General features: G+C 42.6%; 1 protein-coding gene across 1 annotated transcript; it reads left to right on the forward strand.

Annotated features, from left to right (window-relative positions):
* Positions 1–18,042: 18,042 nt before the first annotated feature.
* On the forward strand, positions 18,043–21,055 carry pyurf (PIGY upstream open reading frame). Its single transcript, XM_004084187.5, has 2 exons — positions 18,043–18,346; positions 20,449–21,055. The coding sequence occupies exons 1-2, from the start codon at positions 18,147–18,149 to the stop codon at positions 20,582–20,584; spliced, it is 336 nt and encodes a 111-aa protein (XP_004084235.1). The 5' UTR covers positions 18,043–18,146; the 3' UTR covers positions 20,585–21,055.
* Positions 21,056–21,159: the final 104 nt, after the last annotated feature.

Raw genomic sequence — 21,159 nt, forward strand, 5'->3', positions numbered from 1 at the left:
GATTTTCTTCTATCCATTCTCTCATTTTTATTCCCTCTCTAACTCACTCTTTCTGCCTCCACCTTCAAGCAGAAGATGCCTCTTCACTGGGGAGGAATTCTTAGAGTGTGTGGATGACTGGCTATGAGCTGTAGCCCTCTTTTCATCCTTGTTTCAGGGAATCACCATAAACACTTCATAAGCAAGGCTCTCCAGTCATGAAAGCCTCTGTAAACCGTGACACATAAATGAGCTGTGAGTCTGCACCAGGATGAGGTCAACGCCGAAGATTAAGGCGCTGAAGGGACTGTTAGCGATGCGACTCAACCTCTTCTCACGTCTCATTGGCTCAGCCTTCTGCTCGGTAACCACTGAGACCTATTTGAATGCTGCACTTCGTTAACATTGTTGCCAGGTGACTGTGGAGGAGTATTTGAAACCTGTCAGGGGCCTTAGCAGAAGCTCTGGTGTCTTTTCTGGCAGTTAGCTGTGAGTGTGCGAGCAGAGGAAAGGAGAAGGAGAAGGAGTGGAAAAAGGAGGTCACAGAGCAGAAAGAGACAATTTTACAACACAATTCTGTACTTCACCTACTGACTGTAAAAACAATGGACAGCTCAACCCCTCCCTTTTTGTGTTTCCAAATAGGAAGTACCATTGCTTCCTGACACGGGCGCCACCATGTTGAAACCAGTCGACAGTGATTGGTCCGAGTTGCTTTGAGTAGTCCTCAATTGCAACTACTGTCGCCATTGCCATAGATATGACGACCCAGAGCCACTTGAACTAATCACTGTGGGCTGGATTCAACATGGCGGCGCCCGCAACAGGAAGAAATGGTGAGAGATTTTGCCTGAATTCACAAGAGCCGGATGTAAGGCCTTTTCTATGGGTGACGTCCCACCTCGATTGCTTTTACAGTCTATGCTTTCACCCAGGGAGAGTAGAATTTCCCATATTCTGAAAATGCATATGAAAATATTCCAACGTTTGACTGACAGTTCCTGCACTTCTTAGCTCCATGGGTACAGCAGTGAGTAAAATCAAATAAGACTAGCAACGTCTCCTCAAGTTTTTATTATTCTTTTACCCAGGACTTCATTTCCTCATGAAAAATTGAGTAACCAGAGCAGACAGACAGACAGACAGACAGACAATCATTAAAAAGGAGTACACAAAGCCACAACATAAAAATGCACCAGTCCTCGCCGCCTAACGTCCATTATGCGCCGAATGGTCCACGCAGGCTGACCGTCAATGATGCGAGGTGGTGAGAGCGGAGAGGGCGATGGTTGAAGGGGACTCGTGATGTGGGGCGTCAGCTGGGACACGTGGAAGACTGGATGGATGTGTGTAACCCCTAGGTGGTGCTGCTGTGGGTGACAGCTCTAAATCACTTCAAATGGAGTTACTCTAAGTCTAGGTTCAATGAGGAGATTGTTTACTGTCATGTATTCCAGTATTTAGCTAGGAATATTCCACCCCAAAGAAGTGTATGATTTACAGTTGAACCAGAAAAAGAATACTTAGCTTTAGGCAATAAAATAACACAAAATAACAGTCTGCAGAACTGAGTGGATTTCTTATATTTAACACTTCACAACGAAAAACAAGAGGCCACTGACATGAAAAGGAGGTTCAAATAAAACAGATCTCAAAAACTTCAATAGGTACCTGAGTCCAACTTTCTTTTTAGGCAAAAACAAATAACCCTTTGAGTGCACTCAAAAAAAAGAAATAAAGGTAACCCACTTAATGTCCAAACAGTAGATGAGATGAGATGAACCAAGGAGGTAAGATGACAGAATGATGATGGAGCTCTCTGGCTAACAAAGTGGATGAACTGCTGCCTCTCCTAAACAAAAACTCAGATTTTCGCTGCTCCTTCGCCCTGTGCTTTACTGAAACCTGGCTCAGTGAACCCATCCCGGACAGCGCTCTTCACCTGCTGGGCTTCCAGCTGCACCCCGCGGACCGCAACACCCCGCTGTCGGGGAAATCAAAGGGAGGCGGAACGTGCTTCTATGTAAATGGAGGTTGGTGCACAGATGTCACTGTGCTAAAGAAGACATGCAGCCCGCACTTTTCATAAACTGTAGACCATTCTATTCTCCGCGGGAGTTTTCCTCGTTCGTGCTGGTCGGTGTTTACATTCCACCACAAGCGTGCGTAACGGAGGCGTTACAGCAACTCGCTGACCAGATCACAGAGGTTGAAAGAAACCACACTGACTCTCTGGTGATTATACTCGGGGATTTTAACAGAGCAAACCTCAAGGTTGAAATACCCAAATATAAACAGCACGTGACTTGTCCCACCAGAGGCTCGAACATTTTGGACCACTGCTACACAACAATAAAGGGCGCATATCACTCTGTTTCCCGCGCTGGCCTGGGACTCTCCGACCACTCCCTAGTCTATCTCATCCCAACCTATAGGCAAAAGCTGAAATCAGCTAAGCCCATAGTGAAGACTGTGAAGAGATGGTCGGATGAGTCAAAGATGCAACTGCAAGCCTGCTTTGACTGCACTGACTGGAGCGTCTTCGAGGCTGCTGCATCAGACCTGCATGAACTCACTGACACTGTCACATCCTACATCAGTTTTTGTGAGGACATGTGTGTGCAGACCTTCTGCACATTCAACAACAACAAAACATGGTTCACTGCTAAACTGAGGCAACTACGACAGGACAAAGAAGAGGCCTACAGGAGTGGAGATCGGGATCGCTATAAGCAGGCCAGAAACAAGCTAACAAAGGAGATCAAGGCGGCAAAGAGGTCCTACACTGCAAAGCCGACGGACCAGTTTTTCTGCCAACGACTCTTCTGCAGTTAGGAAAGGCCTGCAGACCATCACCACCTACCGGAGACCATCCCCCCGCCCCTCAGACAGTTACCATTTGGCTGAGGAGCTTAACGACTTCTACTCAAGCTTCGAAAGAACACCTTCCCCCTCAGCCACCATTTCCATCACACAGGATCTACCTGCAATCCCATCCTCCCCCACAACTGCCCCCTCATCCGCACTGATGATCTGCGAACGAGATGTGCGTCAACAGTTCCAGAAGCAGAAGATCAGGAAGGCTCCAGGACCCGATGGAGTCTCTCCGTCCTGCCTGAAAGTCTGTGCTGACCAGTTAGCTCCCATCTTCACCAGGATCTTCAACAGCCCCCTGGAGATGTGTGTGGTCCCTGCTTGTCTCAAACTCTCCACCATCATTCCAGTCCCCAAAAAGTCCCCAGTCACAGGACTAAATGACTACAGACCAGTCGCCCTGACCTCGGTGGTCATGAAATCCTTTGAACGACTGGTGTTGAACCACCTGAAGGTCATCACAGAGCCTCTGCTAGACCCCCTGCAGTTTGCCTACAGAGCAAACAGGTCAGGGTCAACATGGCTCTCCACTACATCCTGCACCACCTGGACTCTGCAGACACGTGGACTTTAGCTCTGCATTTAACACCATCGTCCCAGAGCTCCTCCACCGCAAGCTGTCCCAGCTCACCGTGCCTCCCCCCACCTGTCAGTGGATCACCAGTTTCCTCACCGACAGGAGGCAGCAGGTGAAACTGGGACGCTTCACATCCAGCACCTGGATCCTGAACACTGGTGCCCCCCAGGGATGTGTTCTCTCCTCTCTGCTCTTCTCCCTCTACACAAACGACTGCAGACCAGGAGCCCCCTCTGTTAAACTCTTAAAGTCTGCAGACGACACCACAGTCATTGGGCTCATCCGGGACGGTGGTGAGACTGCATATAGAGGAGAAGTGGAGCGGCTAGTCCTCTGGAGCCAGAACCACCTGGAGCTGAACCCACTCAAAACAGTGGAGATGACAGTGGACTTCAGGAGGAAACCCCCCCCCACCCCCCACTCCCCCCCCACTCACAATTATCAACAGCACTGTACCCTTAACAGACTCACACAGGTTCCTGGGGTCCACCATCTCACAGGACCTTAAGTGGACCGCTCACATTGACCTGGTCCGGAAAAAGACTCAGCAGAGGTTGTACTTCCTGCGACAACTCAAGAAGTTCAACCTGCCTCAGGAGCTGCTGACCATCTTCTACACGGCAATAATCCAGTCTGTCCTGTCACGGTCTGGTTTGGTTCAGCTACCAGACACGACAGGAACAGACTACAGAGAATCATTAGATGTGCTGAGAGGATTATTGGTTCCAGGCTTCCCCCCATTCAGGACCTGTACCGATCCAGAACCAGGAAGCGGGCTGGCAAGATCGTAAAAGACCCCTCGCATCCTGGTCACTGCCTTTTCAGCCTCCTCCCATCAGGGCGGCGCTTTAGGACAATGTGCATCAAAACCACTCGCCACAAAGACAGCCACTTCCCCCGAGCTGTCACTCTTATGAACTCCTGACTCCGGACCACTCAAGGACACTGAACAACCACGGAGTCTGTCAAACTGGAGCTACTGCTGCTGCATTTTTTTGACTTTTATTTTATTTTTATTTCCTATTTAGTTATGTTTATTTATTTATACAGTCACCTTATATTTACCTTCTTATTATTTATCCTTTTGTTTGCCTTACCCCTCACACTTTCTTTACCTTGCTAGTTTGCACGAGAGCACAGGTCACTGAAGTCAAATTCCCTGTACATGCACTGTACTTGGCAAATAAAGTGATTCTGATTCTGAGATGAGTTGAATGAAGGAAGGTCGGGGATCCAGATGTACACCAAGGAAAAAAAACAGTCTACACAAATGTGCAGAAAATCCTTAAATATTGTCCATATATATTGTCCTTTTAACATTACTTCACAGTCATTTTCCTTTTTTCCAAGAATTTAACTCAATATACACACCAAAATGACATAACTTAACATGTATGCAAAAAACAAGTCAAAACTAGCTAACTGTGCAGCTAGCCTGCAACACGTGGCCAACTGAGAAGACTCTGTGCATTAAACTTAACAGAACATTACAACACTGATCACATATTTCCATAGTTACCTCAACTGTTTTTTTTTTATAATATTTGGTTGCAAATCACTGTTTGTTTTTTTCAAATCAATCAATACACTTCACCAGTGAATATAGCAGGTTAATGCAACATCAAATGCGATATTACCACTCACAGAGGTAACGTATTTCTCCACAAAGTTATCAAAGTCCAACGTAGCTCTTTAACCAGATTTCTCTTCCTGGGTACACTCTGAAGGAATTTATATTTTTTGGTAAATTCATTAGGGTTTTCAGTCTTAAATTTTATTACATTGAAGATAAGTCATTTGCTGAAGTGTGTGCTTTAACATCATTTGAACCTTGAAGAAGTTTCTTTAAGTTGCATATGTGAGGGGCTTCAGGAATGCAGCTCCAACCTCCAACCCCCTTCAGGAGAAAACAGTCGTTGATCTTCTAAGACCATCTGGAAGCCTTAACTGTAGATCTGACATGGACCAGAATTAAATTGTCTCCAGGATTCAATTTAAATCCTGGGAAACCCTGGAGGTGTCAACTCACATGAAAAGGACAAAGAGTTGGGACTGATTGCCTGCAGAGAAGGATCCGGGCGACTCTGCTGGACCCCCATGGGGGCACTGTTGGTGGTCGGACAGTGGTCCGTCTTTGAAATAACCCCCCTGGACGTTTGAAGCAGGAAGCTAGGACCAAATGCTGTGATTCTAAGGATGGGCTGAAGGAAGAAGGCGGGCTCCTCTGCCAGCCAATCTCTAGCGACCAGAGGCGGAGATTCGGCGGCCATCTTGCTCCCGGGGGAGGATGTTCTGACCACATGCTTAAAAGTCTGAACTCAAGGAATTTTCCTGTGTCTCCAGACAAGCTGCATGTGAATTCGGAATGTAACCTCTTGCGTATTGCAGGCCTTGATTTTGGACACCCAGATCGATCTGTTTTTACTCTGTTTTTAGAAATATTGTTAGGGAATAAATTTGTTAAACTTAATCCGGCCGAATCCCGTGGTTTTCTTCTTCTCGACTTTATTGAACATGCAACAAGGAAAGTAATCTCAAAGCGACAGATTATATTTTCCAACAACTCTAACTGTTGGAAGTGAGTTTTTTTCCCCCAAAACTTAGAACAAATACAGTTTTAACAACCACAATTAATTTCAGTCTGTTTTTTCCCTCTTTACCTCGCTCAAGTCTTTTTTCCTCTGACGCTATGCTTTGAGACAAGTTGAAAAGACGTCAAAGATAAAAACAATGACAGGATGATCACTCCTGGCAAATCCAAAAAAAAAACAACATTTAAAATGTTGACTGCCACCAGTGGCGAAACTGAAAATTACACTGAATAAAAGAGAAAAAAAAAAACTAAGTAACTTAAGCTATGGAGTCCTATACTGTTCATAATTAAATAAATAAATATTTAATTAAATAAATAAATATGACCTCATGCAAATACACAATAAACCAATAAATCTCTCATAAATATATAAAAAGAACATGAAATTGTGACCTGCACACAGATTTTAAATTAGCCATTGTATTATTCAATATATTTCATTTTGGCTTTAAAAACCTGTTCATTATTTTAAAACAGCATTTAAAAAAAATTATTTTTAATCATGTGGAATATTATTATAATTCTGTCTTTTTTCAGAAGCTCGTATTTCAAAATCAATATTTTCCAAAGTAGCTTTGTTTTTATTTCATGTTGCTGTTTTTCACAATGGCTTATTTATTTCATGAAGAGCTTTTTCAGGGGGGTATTCCAGAAAGCAAGTTATGCTAGCTCCCACGATAAGTTTGAGGCTAAGAAAGTTGATAACCTCAGGTTTCGGTTCCAGAAATGGAGGTATGTTTCAGGGTAGGTCAAGTTACCATGGCAACTCATGCTCTGAACATAACATGGTCTGGAGCAGGGGGGTATTCCAGAAAGCAGGTTATGCTAGCTCCCATGATAAGTTTGAGGCTAAGGAAGTTGATAACCTCAGCTTTCGGTTCCAGAAATGGAGGTATGTTTCAGGGTAGGTCAAGTTACCATGGCAACTCATGCTCTGAACATAACCTGGTCCGGAGCAGGTTTAGTTGAAGATTAGTTTGTTTACAGAGAGGTGAAGCAGCATGGCGTGTCCATTTGAAGATGATTTAGTGGATGAAAAAGCTCAGATAATACTTTTTCCACCATGAGAGGGTGATAAGACCACATATGGATGTTGGAAAGATAAACTTTTTTACTTTGATCTAACTTAATTATTTGCTTCAGTTAAGATAAATCATTTTTTTTGTTAGAAATTTTTTTGTTAAAAATTACACGTAGTTTTCAGACAGTTATTTTCCTTTCGTTCAAATTAATTCAATTAAGTAGGTGTAACTTTGATGCTGCTGTTAGATCGGCACCGCAAGGGATTCTGGGATATCCTTCCCTTTGCCTGTCTGGACGGATTTGGGTTTAAGTGTGGGTTTTTTACATAATGTGTTTAGTTGTATAGCTGTTTTACTGTGTTTCACCGTGTTTGGCCGAGCTATTTTGTCCTACTATGCTTACGTCTCTGCACCATGAGTGAGAGTAAAGGATAGGATGATGAGTTTATATAGCACCCCTACCATTTAGTTCTGTTATGATGAGTTTATATAGCACCCCTACCATTTAGTTCTGTTATGATGAGTTTATATAGCACCCCTACCGTTTAGTTCTGTTATAACAATGATGGGAAATTCTTTAGTGAGTTTTTGCACTTGGTGCATTTTTTTTCCGTTCTTTTTATTGTTGTAAAAATGAGCATATCTGCCGGCTCAAACTTAGACATATGAAAGTTCAAGAAATATAAGTAATTAAGATGGAAAAAAGATTAATGGAGTAATGTGACATTTAGTTAGATAAATACGTAAATTTGAGTTGTATAAACAATTATTGAGTTTGAATAAATTTAACAAAATTATTTAAATTATTTTTCAGCCGTGTTACTTTTTTGATGGACTTATAATTTTTAACCGCCGTCATTAAAATCTCAGACAAAATCTCACTTCCGTCTCAAGTGTCGCGCTTTTTTTTCTCTCCACGCGTTTCCATGGTGACTCCAGAAATCGGCGATCTATTGAGAATGTCTTTATGCACCGTGCTTTAACCCAGGGTTACCAAGTCGAACGTAATTACGCCAACTCATATCCGGTCTTTTGGAACCGACATACCCAGAGTAAGCAAGTTCAGGCGGATTTCAGCCAGAGTTCAGGCTTAAAGTCAGGCTAGTTTAAACATGCTTCCTGGAATACCCCCCAGGAGAATAGGTTTGTCTGTCAATCAGTGATAGTGGGCGGGATCTAAACGCTCATTGGCTCATCCATGGAAATCGACTCTTATTCCTCGATACCCGCTCAGCGGTGTACCAGTCAGAGAGATGACATGTTTCAGCGATATCTGCGCAGCTTTGCTGACATTAGAGATCAAATAGAGTCAAACAATCTGTCTGCTGCAGAAGATGCAAACATCTACGACTCTGTTTTTGTAGTTCGATGGTTTGTGTGGACCAAACCACAGAGGAGCTCCGGTCGTCCACGTCTCGAAGTCCCCGGTTGAAACACTCCTCATTCTTACGCCATTGAGAATGATTATAATCAGGTCCTGTGATTTTATTTTTCCCTCAGGGAAAATGTTGAACCTTTCCTGCGATGACGTTTCTGACATCTTAACACTCTCCATGTGCATTGTGCATCCATGCATTGTGTCTGATATAAGGACAATCAACCGCTCCATGTGGCTATCAGCCTAAAAACATTAGCTGATAGCTCCTCCCACACGCGGCATGGTGCATTCATGGAAACTCCAGTTCATAGAAGCTTAGTGGAACTCCAACAACCACTCAGCCTAACTTAGGCCACTAATAGATGTTCATGAGAAGATGAAAATTGCTGAACCGACCACAAAATCACCCGAATTATGCACACTCTCCCAAAGCCACTTTTATCCGCAAATTTAGAACCAAAACTGCCCATTTTATGGTAACACTGGATGTGTTGAGGTGCATACTCCCCCTAGTGTTGAGGGGTGTGCATTGCGCCGTCACGTTTGCTGAAGCTTCTTCGATCGATGTAGTTAGGGTGCTGCTGACCCATTCTCCTGAAAAAGCTCTCCATGAAATAAATACGCCTTTGTGAAAAACAGCAACATGAAATAAAAACAAAGCTACTTTGGAAAATATTGATTTTGAAATCCAAGGTTCTGAAAAAAGACAGAATTATAATAATATTCAACATGATTAAAAATGAATATTTTAAAATGCTGTTTTAAAATAATAAACAGGTTTTTAAAGCAAAATGAAATATATTGAATAATACGTTGCCTAATTTAAAATCAGTGTGCAGGTTTTTCACAATTTCATGATCTTTTTATATATTTATGAGAGATTTATTGGTTGATTGTGTATTTGCATGAGGTCATATTTAATTATTTAATTAAATATTTATTTATTTAATTCTGAACAGTATAGGACTCCATATTAAGCAGGGTTACATGTGCATCGTTCGTGGCAGGCGCAACTGGACCGCCATGGGGTTAATTACCCTCACCACCTCGAAGGGTCCGATGTACCTGGGTGAGAGCTTCCTCGACTCTGTCCGCAACTTGATGTGCGTGGTAGAGAAAAGGACTGACTGGCCTGGCACGTAGGCGGGCACCGGGCGACGATGCTGGTCAGCCAGTCTCTTGTTGGTAGCAGAAGAGCGGAGGAGAGCGGCCCACGCCTCCCTCCAGATGCGCCTGCAGCAGCGGTACAGGTGTTGGACGGATGGCACCGCCACCTCCTTCTCCTGCTCTGGAAACAAGGGGGGGTTGGTAACCCAGGGAGCACTCAAAGGGAGACATTCCAGATGCAGATGAGGTCATGGAATTGTGGGCATACTCAACCCAGGGAAGCATGGAGCTCCAGGAGGTCTGGTGGTGAGAGCAAACGCAACGGAGGGCTGCTTAGAGGTCCTGGTTTGTCCTCTCAGCCTGCCGGTTAGACTGAGGATGGAACCCTGAGGAGAGGCTGGCATTTGCGCCGAAAGCTGCACAAAAGAACTTCCACACCTGGGAGATGAAATGTGGTCCTCTGTCCGAGACCAGGCTAGACATGTACCGGAAAACACACGGAATATATACACAACAGTGAATGGGAAACAGGTGCGTAACTAGGTGCGTAACCAGGTGCGAACAATGAATGAACGTAAAGACAACAAGTGATGAGGAACCAGTAACCCGAAGTGTCAAAATAAAACCGGAAGTGAACAGAAACAAAACAAAAGCCGCCCTGGCCCCGGTACCTAACAGTTACAAGGACAAATAAAAAGACAGTCCCTCCAGTGTTTCCTCAAATTTGACTGGAAGTGCATGGTACTAAATCTAATGTTACTTATGGCCAAGATGAGAGTCTTCTCTGCAGCATTTAGCCTGCAGATAAACCTGAACATGGGTGCGTGCATGCAAGCCCAGAGAGTGTTAATTGTGAGAGAAAACAGCTCAGTAGCACTTGTCCTCCTCTGCTTTTTTTAAGAGCACTCCTAGAGCGTCATTGTATGAAACCTCCAGCTTTCTCATACTGGTCCTTTTATAGTTAGCCCAAAGATGAGCTGTATACAGAAGAGTACAAAATGCCTTAAATAATGTCACCTTGACTTCTTCTGTACACATGCCAAACTTTAGAGAAAGATTGTTGGCTTGGCTAAATACCACACAACACTGCCTGTAGATATCAGCGTCATCTGACAACTCCTCTGAAATTACATGCCCAAGATACTTTATCATATTAGTACACACAAGCACATTTGATAGATAAAAATCAGGGAATCTTTGTCTAATTTTGTCTGAGATATCATAATCAGACATTTTTGTGCATTAAATATGATGTCATTATCAAGCAGATTTACTAAACAGATTATTTTTTTAACTTGTCCTGTCCAACCCCTGAGCAACAGATGAGAGCTGAAAGCCTCTTGTGTTGGACATATTTTACTTTTACAACATGGGTTATGAATCTTCTGACATACAAGGTGTATATTTGACTAAACCCCTGTTGTAATTTAATTTAAGACTAAACATTATATAACTTCATTATATTTATAACAGTTTTTATGTTGGACTGGACGGAAAGGAAAAGGAGGGAAGAAGATAGAGAGATGTCAGAGAGGGGGGGATAGGAGGATGGTTATAGAAGGGGGGGGGGGGGGTCATAAAGCATCATAAACAAACAAGTTGCTGGAAGTTAATAATCATTACTGTCAGGTTTAGATTTTGTAACAAATCTAAAAGGGGCAGGGCCTGTCCACACTCAAATGTTATAAACATACCTGTTGGCTCCAATAATGTTCACATACAAAAATGTCATCATGAACATAATACAACTAATGTTCACTCAAACATACTTGTGCCTTCAGACCAACACATGTGAAACATTTCATTCAGTCACGCAAGCTATTTGTGCAAAGGTGAGCTAACACCTGTGCTTGAGAGAGGCCATGGCCTCAGACTTAGTAGTGCTGACCCCTCACCCCAGCCACTTCACAATCAGCTGCAAACCACCCCAATACACGCTGGAGGTCCTCGCTGGATTAAGCCAACAGGACAACGTCATCTGCAAATACCAGAGAGGAAATTATGCGGTCCCCAAACCAAAATCCCTCTGGCCCCTGGCTGCACCTAGAAGTTGATTAAGGGCAGCCCTGCACTGGGAACTGATATCACTTACTGCCAGCTATGCAAACCAAGCTCCTGGTCAGGTCATACAGAGACTGGACAGCCATCAGTAAGGCTCGCCAGACCTCATACTCATATAGCACCCTGTTAGGTTGTCATTAGTCAAACTAGCCCCATCCTATTTCCCACTTGGCCTCTGACCAATCAAATCCACACACACATAGTGACAAGACTAAACATCATTAACCCGTGTGCTATCCTAAGCACTTTGACATTGGGAGTTGGGTCATCTAGACCCCTCAAGACAGTGCGCTGTACCTTTTTTCTTCAATGATTTGTGATCTTCACTGGCTTCCATGGATTACATGAAATCCTCTGAAATCTTTCCACCTTTATCCACCTTTGTCATGGTAGGAATAACACGTCAAAGGTCCTCTTGACCCCATAGGATAGCACATGGGGTTAAGATGCAGAGAATGTTTTAGTTGTGAAATATTGTGTCAACTCAAAGTGGCTTCGTGACAGGCTTTTTAAACAGCCCATGGGCTTTTGCAGCCTTAACTGACCTGGCCAACTATCCATCTATTTTCTAAATATGCTTAATCCCTTTTGGGGTCTCAGGGTTGCTGGAGCCTATCTCAGCCACTGACGGGGGAAGGGGGGTACACGCTTAACAGTTCTCCAGTCCATCACAGGGCCTCAGCCAAAACACCATCAACGGAAAGGCACCCAAAAGCCACATACATTTTTGTATAAAATAGTACAGACAAAGCTCTCTCTCTTAGAACCAGTACTCAGAGGATAGTTAGGTTGACCACGGCCAATTCTTTGGAGGTGCTGCATGAGCTGAATTTGACAAGACATTTGCCAAACATCTATTTTTAATGGTATGTCTGACTCCTTTAACAGTGGTAAACAGCCAGTAAAAACTAAGATTTAGCTTTAAAACTATTACTATACGTCAATATCAATAGCAGAGAAGAACTCTTAAATTGATGAATTTGGAGCAAAAGATCTATCTGTTTGATCGACCATTTGTTAACAACATAAACGAACAGTACCACAGATTTAAAAAAATAACTTCCTAGTTAGGAAGGGTTAGGAGGGAAGCATGGATTAAATATCCATCCATTTTCAGAACCCACTGAATCCCTTTGGGGTCATGGGGCTGTTGGAGCCTATCCCAGCTACTGTTGGGTGAATGATGGGGTACTTCCTAGACAGCTTGCCAGTCTGTTGCAGGGCTGCACAGTCAGACACCAATGAACCTATGAAGCATGTGTTTGGACTGTGGAAGGAAGCCAAAAGAAACCCACACATGTATGAGGACAAACATACTCCGTGGAGAAAGTGGGTGTATTTGTTTGTCTGGGGGTGGTGCTGGCAGCAGTGGTGGTTTTTGATATGGGGGAGGTGCGGCACATAAAAGGGGGTGGCATTTTCCAGGGTCCACACTTCCAATAGCATGCCTGCAGTGTAATACAAAATGAAATAGCTCAGCGATGGAGGAGACTCAGCTTTTATTTTGACACATCCGACACTGAACATCGCACCCATGTCTTCATCCTCTCCACATTTATGGTGCAAAAAAAAAAAGTGAAACAACGTAAAACAGCCACATGAAAAGGCAATAGCCAAAAGAAAAACCCGTGCTCAACCCAATTTCCACCAGAGCAGGCAAAGGGGGTTATTCCCTGCTCCGACACAGTAGACCCGATGTGCATGTGACCACCGCTACGTCGGAAGGTTTCATTTTGAATGTTACACGGCGCCCTCTGCTGCAAGACACTCGCGCCCACACATCTTTGTGGTAGTTTTTAGAACATAAGTCAAAAAATTCGAGAGGGGGGCACAACTCACCGGTGTCTGGGTGAAGCACACAAACACAGGTAATTGGGAATCTTTTTCACTCTAACAATCAATAGGCCGCAGCTGCAGGCTCCTGTCTTAGAGACGGATTACGCACTTGATTACGCAACACCTGGATCATTGCGTGCTATTGGATGACTCAGCTTATGTTAACAATGTAATTATTTACCAACTATTGAAGATATTTTTATGACGTGTCTTTTCTGTGGTTTAGTTGGTGTCAGTATTTGACATAAAGACAGCAGGTAATGCAGGAAAACAGCTGGTACACTCCACGAAAACCAACTTGTTTGCGTGGAGTGGGAGGGGCTGGTTTTTCAGAGTGCAGGTTTTTAGTGGAATACTTAGAAATGTGTGAACGAATTCAAATACCGCTTTGGAGTTTCTTTTTGTTTCATTAGGAAGGAACATTATGATACAATTAAAAGCTAAAAAACAAAAATGATTTTGCATGGTATAGATCCTTTAAGAATAAAAATGCAGACTGACATGATGGTGGGCGGATTTCCTTTATCTGCTATCCCACATGTGTGTCGTGGGGTACTGGCTGCTGCTGCTGCTGCTGCTGTGGGAGTCTTGGTCTGGGGATAACTGGGCACTCTCCCCCTTTTCACATTCCCTCATCCACAGAAGAACAGAAACACTCACTCGAGCACATGTGTCAGCTCACAAATAGTTTGCGTGACTGAATTAAATGCTGTACATGTGTTGCTTTGTGTGCACAAGTATGCGCCTATGAACTGTCCCTTTTGACTAACATCTAAACTTGACTGTAATGATGATAAACTTTCAGCATCCTGCTGCTTTGTGATTCTACCCACCGCCCTCCTTCTGTAATCATCTTCCAATTTCCCCTTTTTCCTCCCTTTAGTACTTTACCCCGCATCTCTAACATCCCACTCTCTTCTTCTTTTCCGTCCGGTCCAACAACAAAACAAAAAAAGTGAAGGAGCTAAGCCTACAACTCAGCTACTGAGGTTGTTTTGACCCAGGTGAGGTTGACGCGCATCTGTTTGCTCCAGTCATTAAATGTCCACTCCCATTTTGTATGGCGATATTGACATTTATTTGCTGTCGTTTTACATACATACTTGCGTGTGACATTGACCAGCCTGCGTTCTTACGCTCGTGCGGTACTGCGGTCAAAACCCTTTGCCCTTCCGGGCCAAAACACCTGACAAACACTGTGACGTCTTCCCTTACATACAGAATCTGCCTACTGGCAGTAAGGGGAACTACAATCACATTCATGGCTCCTACAAAAAGCATGCAAACATATTGAATATAGTTTAGCCTCAAACCCAAAAGGGGTTTATTTAAATATACATCTCATGTGTCAGAAGATTCATAACCCCTTATTGTAACACAAGAGGCCCTCCGCTCTGATTTGTTTGCTCATCTGTTAGACAGGACAAGTGCATGGGTGTGTGATTGTGGCCCTATGACAGACTGGCGACCTGTCCAGAAAGTCCCCTGCCTTCGCCCACAAGTGGTAGCCCTGTTACCCCAAAAGGGACAAAACGGGTTTTGAAGTAGAAGATGAATGAAATAAAAGCTAATTTTTAAGGTTTGCAAAATCATTCCAGATGAACGTGTTAAAAAAAAGCAGTCAATATAAAAATACCAGGACCTGCCCACCCTCTCCATACACACAACACAAAACCTGCAGGGGAACAGGTGATCATGTGACAACAATGGCAGCTACATTTTTTTTTACATTTTATTTTCAATATCAATATAAACTGTCACTATTAGAGATCCCTAAACTTTAAAGTACGAACGAGCAGATGAAAAGATGAGAAAATAAAGATATATTGATCTCCTGGACACGTGGCTTGTTTAAGGATCTGAAAAAAAACAATGGTTACTTGGTAGAAGTTTGTGACAGCAGCTCTGGATCCTGAATCTGCCATAACATCTTTGTTAACTCCAAACTTTGGCCCCTGAGGAGTGTGATATAAAGGTGAGGAGCCCCTGAAAAGGTCAGCAGACATTTGGGCGTCATGAGGGATGAATCAGGCTAAAAGATGGTGGTTGTTCTGCAGCATCAGGCTGTCTGCTCTGCTGCCGACGCCGCAGAGGGGATTAACTGCTGCTGTCAGAGAGGACCCAAACTCGTGAGTTGCAAGGCAGCTCCTCAAGGATGAAACCGAGAAAGGATATCCAGTTCCAGGCAGAGGAAGGTTCTGATGTGCTGATGGCTCTGAGAATATAGTAGGCAAGAGCTGATCAGAGTCAGAAATCTGAAAGTGGTAAGTTAACAGGTCTGGCAGAGAAACGTAAATTATTGGTAAGAAGAAAAAGTCTTCTACAATTCTTCGTCTCGTAGAACCCAGCTGAGTTTGAAGGAGACAAACTTCCAGAAAAGATGTGTGCTACAAAGATGTGTCAGATCTTTGTAGCACATGTTTTTTTAAAGCTTCTATAGTTGCTAAAGAAAAAAAAAAGCTAATGTAAAGAATCTAACAGTTTGGCTTTCTGTCTTCATGTGAAAGTCTAGTCTGATGTTTTTCCGTATGAAGAACATACCAGTAGTTGATTTTGTGTGTTTGGTTTCACTGTGTCGCATGTATTTTAATAGAGATGATGAACATCTCCCAGACCATCGGACATGGAAAACAGTTGTTTCTGTTGTGTTTCATCCATTGACGGTATATCCAGAACTGGACTGTGTGACACCTCCCCCTGGCGTTCCCACAGGAAGAACCCGCTGGTTCCAAGAAGCCAAAATTCCATAGACTTCTATTGAGAAATAAACAGCTCTAAGGTTGTTTGTCAGAATAAAAATTCTTGCTCTGATACATGTTATTAACATGCTCTTAATAATCTGCATTTTTTTCCATTATATTTTTTCTTTATTGCAAGTTATTTAAGTTGTAAACTGACCAATGAGATTGTAACAAGCTGTATAAATTACACTCTTAAAAGAAATTAGGGTTGTACTAATTTACCTTTTTAATCAATACAAACTAAAGTCAAACATATAAACACATATTTTCCAAATTCCCCAAAATAAAAAGTCCCCTTATTTGTTTCAGTCTCTTTAGTCCCTCTTTCAGTGTTCAAACAGGAATTCCAAGAGTACTGCCGCGAAGAAATAATGACGGACATTCTAAAATATCCCTGAACCAAGCACCAGTTGGAGCTACTGGTGCTTGAAATATTCATGTTTTCTTTGTTTGATTCTGACAAGCGCGTAAATACTTGCTCTCTTCTTCTGAGTGAAAAGCGACTTTAAGAAGCATAAAGTTGCACAGCGCCACCTTGTGTACAGGAGTATTTCTGTTTACATTAAGGGCCATCTAATGTCAGGGAAGGAAATTGCATGTTCGCTCGGCTCATCGTCAGCGAAAATCGCCTGGGTGTGAACACAAAAAACGTGGCGAAAAACGCCTGGCGAATATTCGTCCCGGTGTGTACGGGCCCTTACTCTTTTTCTTCCCTTTCTGGTGACTCCACCCACTTCCTCCAGAATTCACAAAATCCCTCATATAATTATAAACAACATTAAATACAAACACATACACAGTTTGTAGTTGTGTTTAAGCAATTGCTTTTTCAAACCCACTTCATTCATATCTGTAGTTCAGTTTTCAATAAGATTTTCTATTTTTTTCTCTCCACTGGATACCTTTGTGGCAATGCTACAAGAAGCCTCAATAAAAGTAGGTGGTCTCACGTCCAACGTTTGAAATGTTTGACAGGTTTCATGTAGCTTTCAAGTGGTAGGCGCGTGAACTTCCAGAGTAACTGCCATGACTCAGATCAACTTGGACCAATCACTGCTTACTAACATGTCAGGCGTCCATATTATCAAAAAATGGCGACTGGATTGACTTCATCTGGTTGGAGCCAGGAGTAAACCATTTTCTATGGGTGATGTCACACTCATTTCACAGCTAGAGACAGTTTACAAGGAAGCTAGAGCTTTGCCAAGAGAGTCTCAGAACAGTAACTCCAGCCGTATGGATTTGACCTCAAATATTTATTGAAAAATGTTATTTAAACAAACACATTTTATGGATTCAGTGTTCAAAATTATTTATTTGTGCATTTATCTACTTATCTGTTTATTTGTTTGTTTGTTTGTTTGTTTGTTTGTTTGTGGGGAGAAATCTAACAAAATTTCACACAATTGTGTATGCAAAAAAATAGGGTAGACTAGCTGTCAAAAATGAACTTTTGGGGAAATTATTAATTAAAATTATTTTTGATCTAACAAACATTACTATGGCTGAATATACACATACATACATACATACATACATACATACATACATACATACATACATACATACATACATACATACATACATACATACATACATACATACATACATACATACATACATACATACATACATACATACATACACACATACATATGTATGCATATATAAATAAAACAATACTCCCATCTGGTGGTCACATAAATTCAAACAATAAAAAATTGTGTGTTCATTTTTCTAATCCTTAAGAATAGACACACTTGTCTGACACCTGCACTATATGAAAACATAAAACTTTTGTTGTTTGTTGTTGCGTTTTCTTTTAATTTTTTTTATCAAAAATATTCGTTGTATTTAATTGACACCAGCATCCCTTCTGCGGAACCTTTTGACAAACATTCACCGGAAATGGACAATTATTTGGGTGACACAAAAACGGTGTTTTCCTGTGTAACACAGTTGTTGGTCCCTGTCGGTCATGTTTAAGGATGTTGTCCGGTTGGCTTTGGGGACGGCTCGTGTTTACCGCCGAGTGAGCTGCTCGCCGCTCCAGCAGTCGCCGGCGGCCTCCAGAGTGACCGTGAGGAGCTTCACAGCGGTGAAGGACGACGTGCCGCCGCCGTTCGACTCCTCCCTGCTGGATGTCCTCGCATGTCCTCTGTCCAAGAAGCCGCTGAGGTAATCCTAGATTACAGCTACGACACGTAAACGGTAACGTACGACGGAGTTTTAGGGCCACGGCGAGGAAAAGAAATTCTGGCCAACATGACGAGATTATAGTCGTCATGTCGACTTTAATCTCGTCATGACGAGAAAAAACTCGACACAAAGTTTCGAGAAAAAACTCGTCGTGTCGAGATAAAAGTCGAAATAACGTTTCGAGATTAAAGTCGCAATATTGCGCGAGAGAAGTGAAGCTGAGTCTTTCAGGAGTATTCAGTGTTATGGCTAATGTTAGTGAGCTAGTGACTGTGTATTTAAGAGTTTACGACAGAGTTTTATGGCCACAAAAAAAAGTAATTTTATTAGGAAATAAAAACTCGTAAACTTACGGGAAAAAAGTCATAGATTAACAAGGAGAAAACCCCGAAGTTGTCTGTTTATCGGAGCCTAGCTTGAAGATGAAATATGTGGAGCCTTTTGTGAAGCTTTATTTCCGGATTATAGGTTTAAAACAAAGAGATTCTGAGTCTTTTGGCGACTCAAAATCAGATTATTTTCCGTGGAGCCGTCTTTCCGGGGTTCGGTGTATTGTTCAGTGTCAGTAAAGCGGACTTTCATATGTAAAATAAGGAGCTCAGAGACACGTTTGGGTGTAGAGGACCGCTGCGGCCTTTATTCTCCTTTTCATTCACATAACCTGAAGTTCATCTGTCACATTACGTCATGAACCTGTCATCCGATCACCAATGCGGAAGTAAACAGTAACACCCACTGCTGCAGATGAAACGACCCGTTTGATCATTAAAAAACAAAGATGAATGAAAATAGTCTGTTATATTAACATTATAGCGTTGAAAAAGGCAAAAAGTGCTCCTCCTCCTCAGAGGGAAGCGTCACACAAACGTAGAGATCTGGTCTTTGGTGGAGGAAGAAAGGATTCAAGCAAACAGCTGCAGGGACACCTGATGGCTTCATCGGGCTGCAGTGATCCTGCAAACCAACCATCAATAAATAAAACTTTAATGAATCGTATATCAATCAAATGAGCCTCCAGACATTTGGAACGTTATTAATAAACATTCAGCTCACCTGTTCAACTGAGTTTAGTCGGTCTGATCTGCTGCTGCGCGGCGTTCACCTGCTGCTCTGCATGATGCTCACTTCCACAATCATCTCGTAAATTTACGAGTTTTTTTCTCTCTCGCGCAACATTGCGACTTTAATCTCGAAACGTTATTTCGACTTTTATCTCGACAAGACGAGTTTTTTCTCAAAATTTTGTGTCGAGTTTTTTCTCGTCATGACGAGATTAAAGTCGACATGACGACTTTAATCTCGCCACGTTGGCCAGAATTTTTTTTCCTCACCGTGGCCTTAAAACTCCGTCGTAGTAACGTACATCAAAACGAAGGCAGTCACAGCAGGTCTTCATCAAGGCCTTAAGAATTCAGACATTTTGCAATTATCATGTGTTTTGCGTGTTTGTCCTCCTCCCCGACTTGCCGTAGGGGTGTGGTGTTTTTGGGAGTTGAAGTTAAATCTACACGTTTTTGTTGAAACTGAAGTTAAAATAGTTTCCTGTAGTCAATTTAGGTATTTAATTAAAAAGGGAGAAGGAGATGAAGTTTTTTTAATGATTAGAAACGTATTTTTTCCAATATATTCAGATTTGCCAATTAAATTGAAGTGTTTTTTTTTTTATTCAAGCTCTTATTTTGTGTTAATCTACACATTAAGTCAGCCTGCACGTTTTCAAGGAAACATTCATTGGGTTTTAACATTTATTATCTTATCTTAGCAGTGGGTCCTAAATTTTGATTATTGAACTTAGTTTTATCGTTTTTTGTTTTTATCCAAACTTGTGTCTTAAGAAATTAATTAACAAAAGAAATGGGAAACTGTGATGCTTGTCTGTGAAATAGAATGTGTGCAGTCAGAAGATGATGGTCTTTCCTAAATGATGCCCTTTTCTCTGTTTCATGTAGCTTTGAGAAGATCAGGCATTAGTTGAGATGATTTTCTTGTGAATGACACACAGGGGAAGTGCATGACGTTTTGCTTGTGTCGTATGAACTTTTAAGACTTCAAGTAGCGTGTTTTTCTTCCCCCTTTTCCAGATACAATCCTGACACCAACGAGCTGATCAATGAGGAGCTTGGCATTGCTTACCCCATCATCGACGGCATCCCCAACATGATCCCTCAAGACGCCAGGCTCATACGGAAAGACGAGCCACAGACGCCTGCTCAGTGACACAGACGCCGCATTTCTGTACTCACTAGCCAGCGTTCTTGTAGAGAAGTTGTGATTGGAGCCCTCAGGATGCTGTCCTTGTCTGTGCTGGTGGGTCTGGTCCCCATCGTGTCGCTCTTTGGTTTGTTCTACTCTGCGGCCGTGGATGAGAACTTCCCTCAGGGCTGCACCAGCAGCAGCAGTCTGTGCTTCTACAGCCTGCTGCTGCCAGTCACCATTCCTGTCTACGTCTTCTTCCACCTCTGGAGCTGGATGGGGATCAAGCTCTTCAGGCACAACTAGACCCTCTGACCTGTCTGCGTGTGTTACCATGGGAACGCATTTCCAGATTAGCCCACGTATTTGGGTTCTTTTCTCAGTTCGGGGTGAACTCGGACAAAACATTTCTGCAGATATTTACAGACCGCCCAAAGATTCTTCCAAACAGAATTTAAGTAAACGTTTTAATGTCAATAAACCTGTGTTACAACACGTGTCATACATTTTTTCTGTTTTACTATCTATATTTATTCAATTTGAAATGTATAAAAATTCTGCAGAACCAGGCAGAAAATTTGATGTAGAAAATGCTAAAA

The sequence above is a fragment of the Oryzias latipes genome, chromosome 6 (assembly GCF_053564925.1).
Source record: "Oryzias latipes strain Hd-rR chromosome 6, Olatipes_Hd-rR_3.1".
In the NCBI taxonomy this organism is placed as follows: domain Eukaryota; kingdom Metazoa; phylum Chordata; class Actinopteri; order Beloniformes; family Adrianichthyidae; genus Oryzias; species Oryzias latipes.

Coding starts and splice junctions, on each gene's coding strand:
- pyurf (XM_004084187.5), top strand. CDS start 18,147: ATGTTTAAGGATGTTGTCCGGTTGGCTTTGGGGACGGCTCGTGTTTAC. Junction 18,347..20,448: donor CTGTCCAAGAAGCCGCTGAG/GTAATCCTAGAT, acceptor CCCCTTTTCCAG/ATACAATCCTGACACCAACG.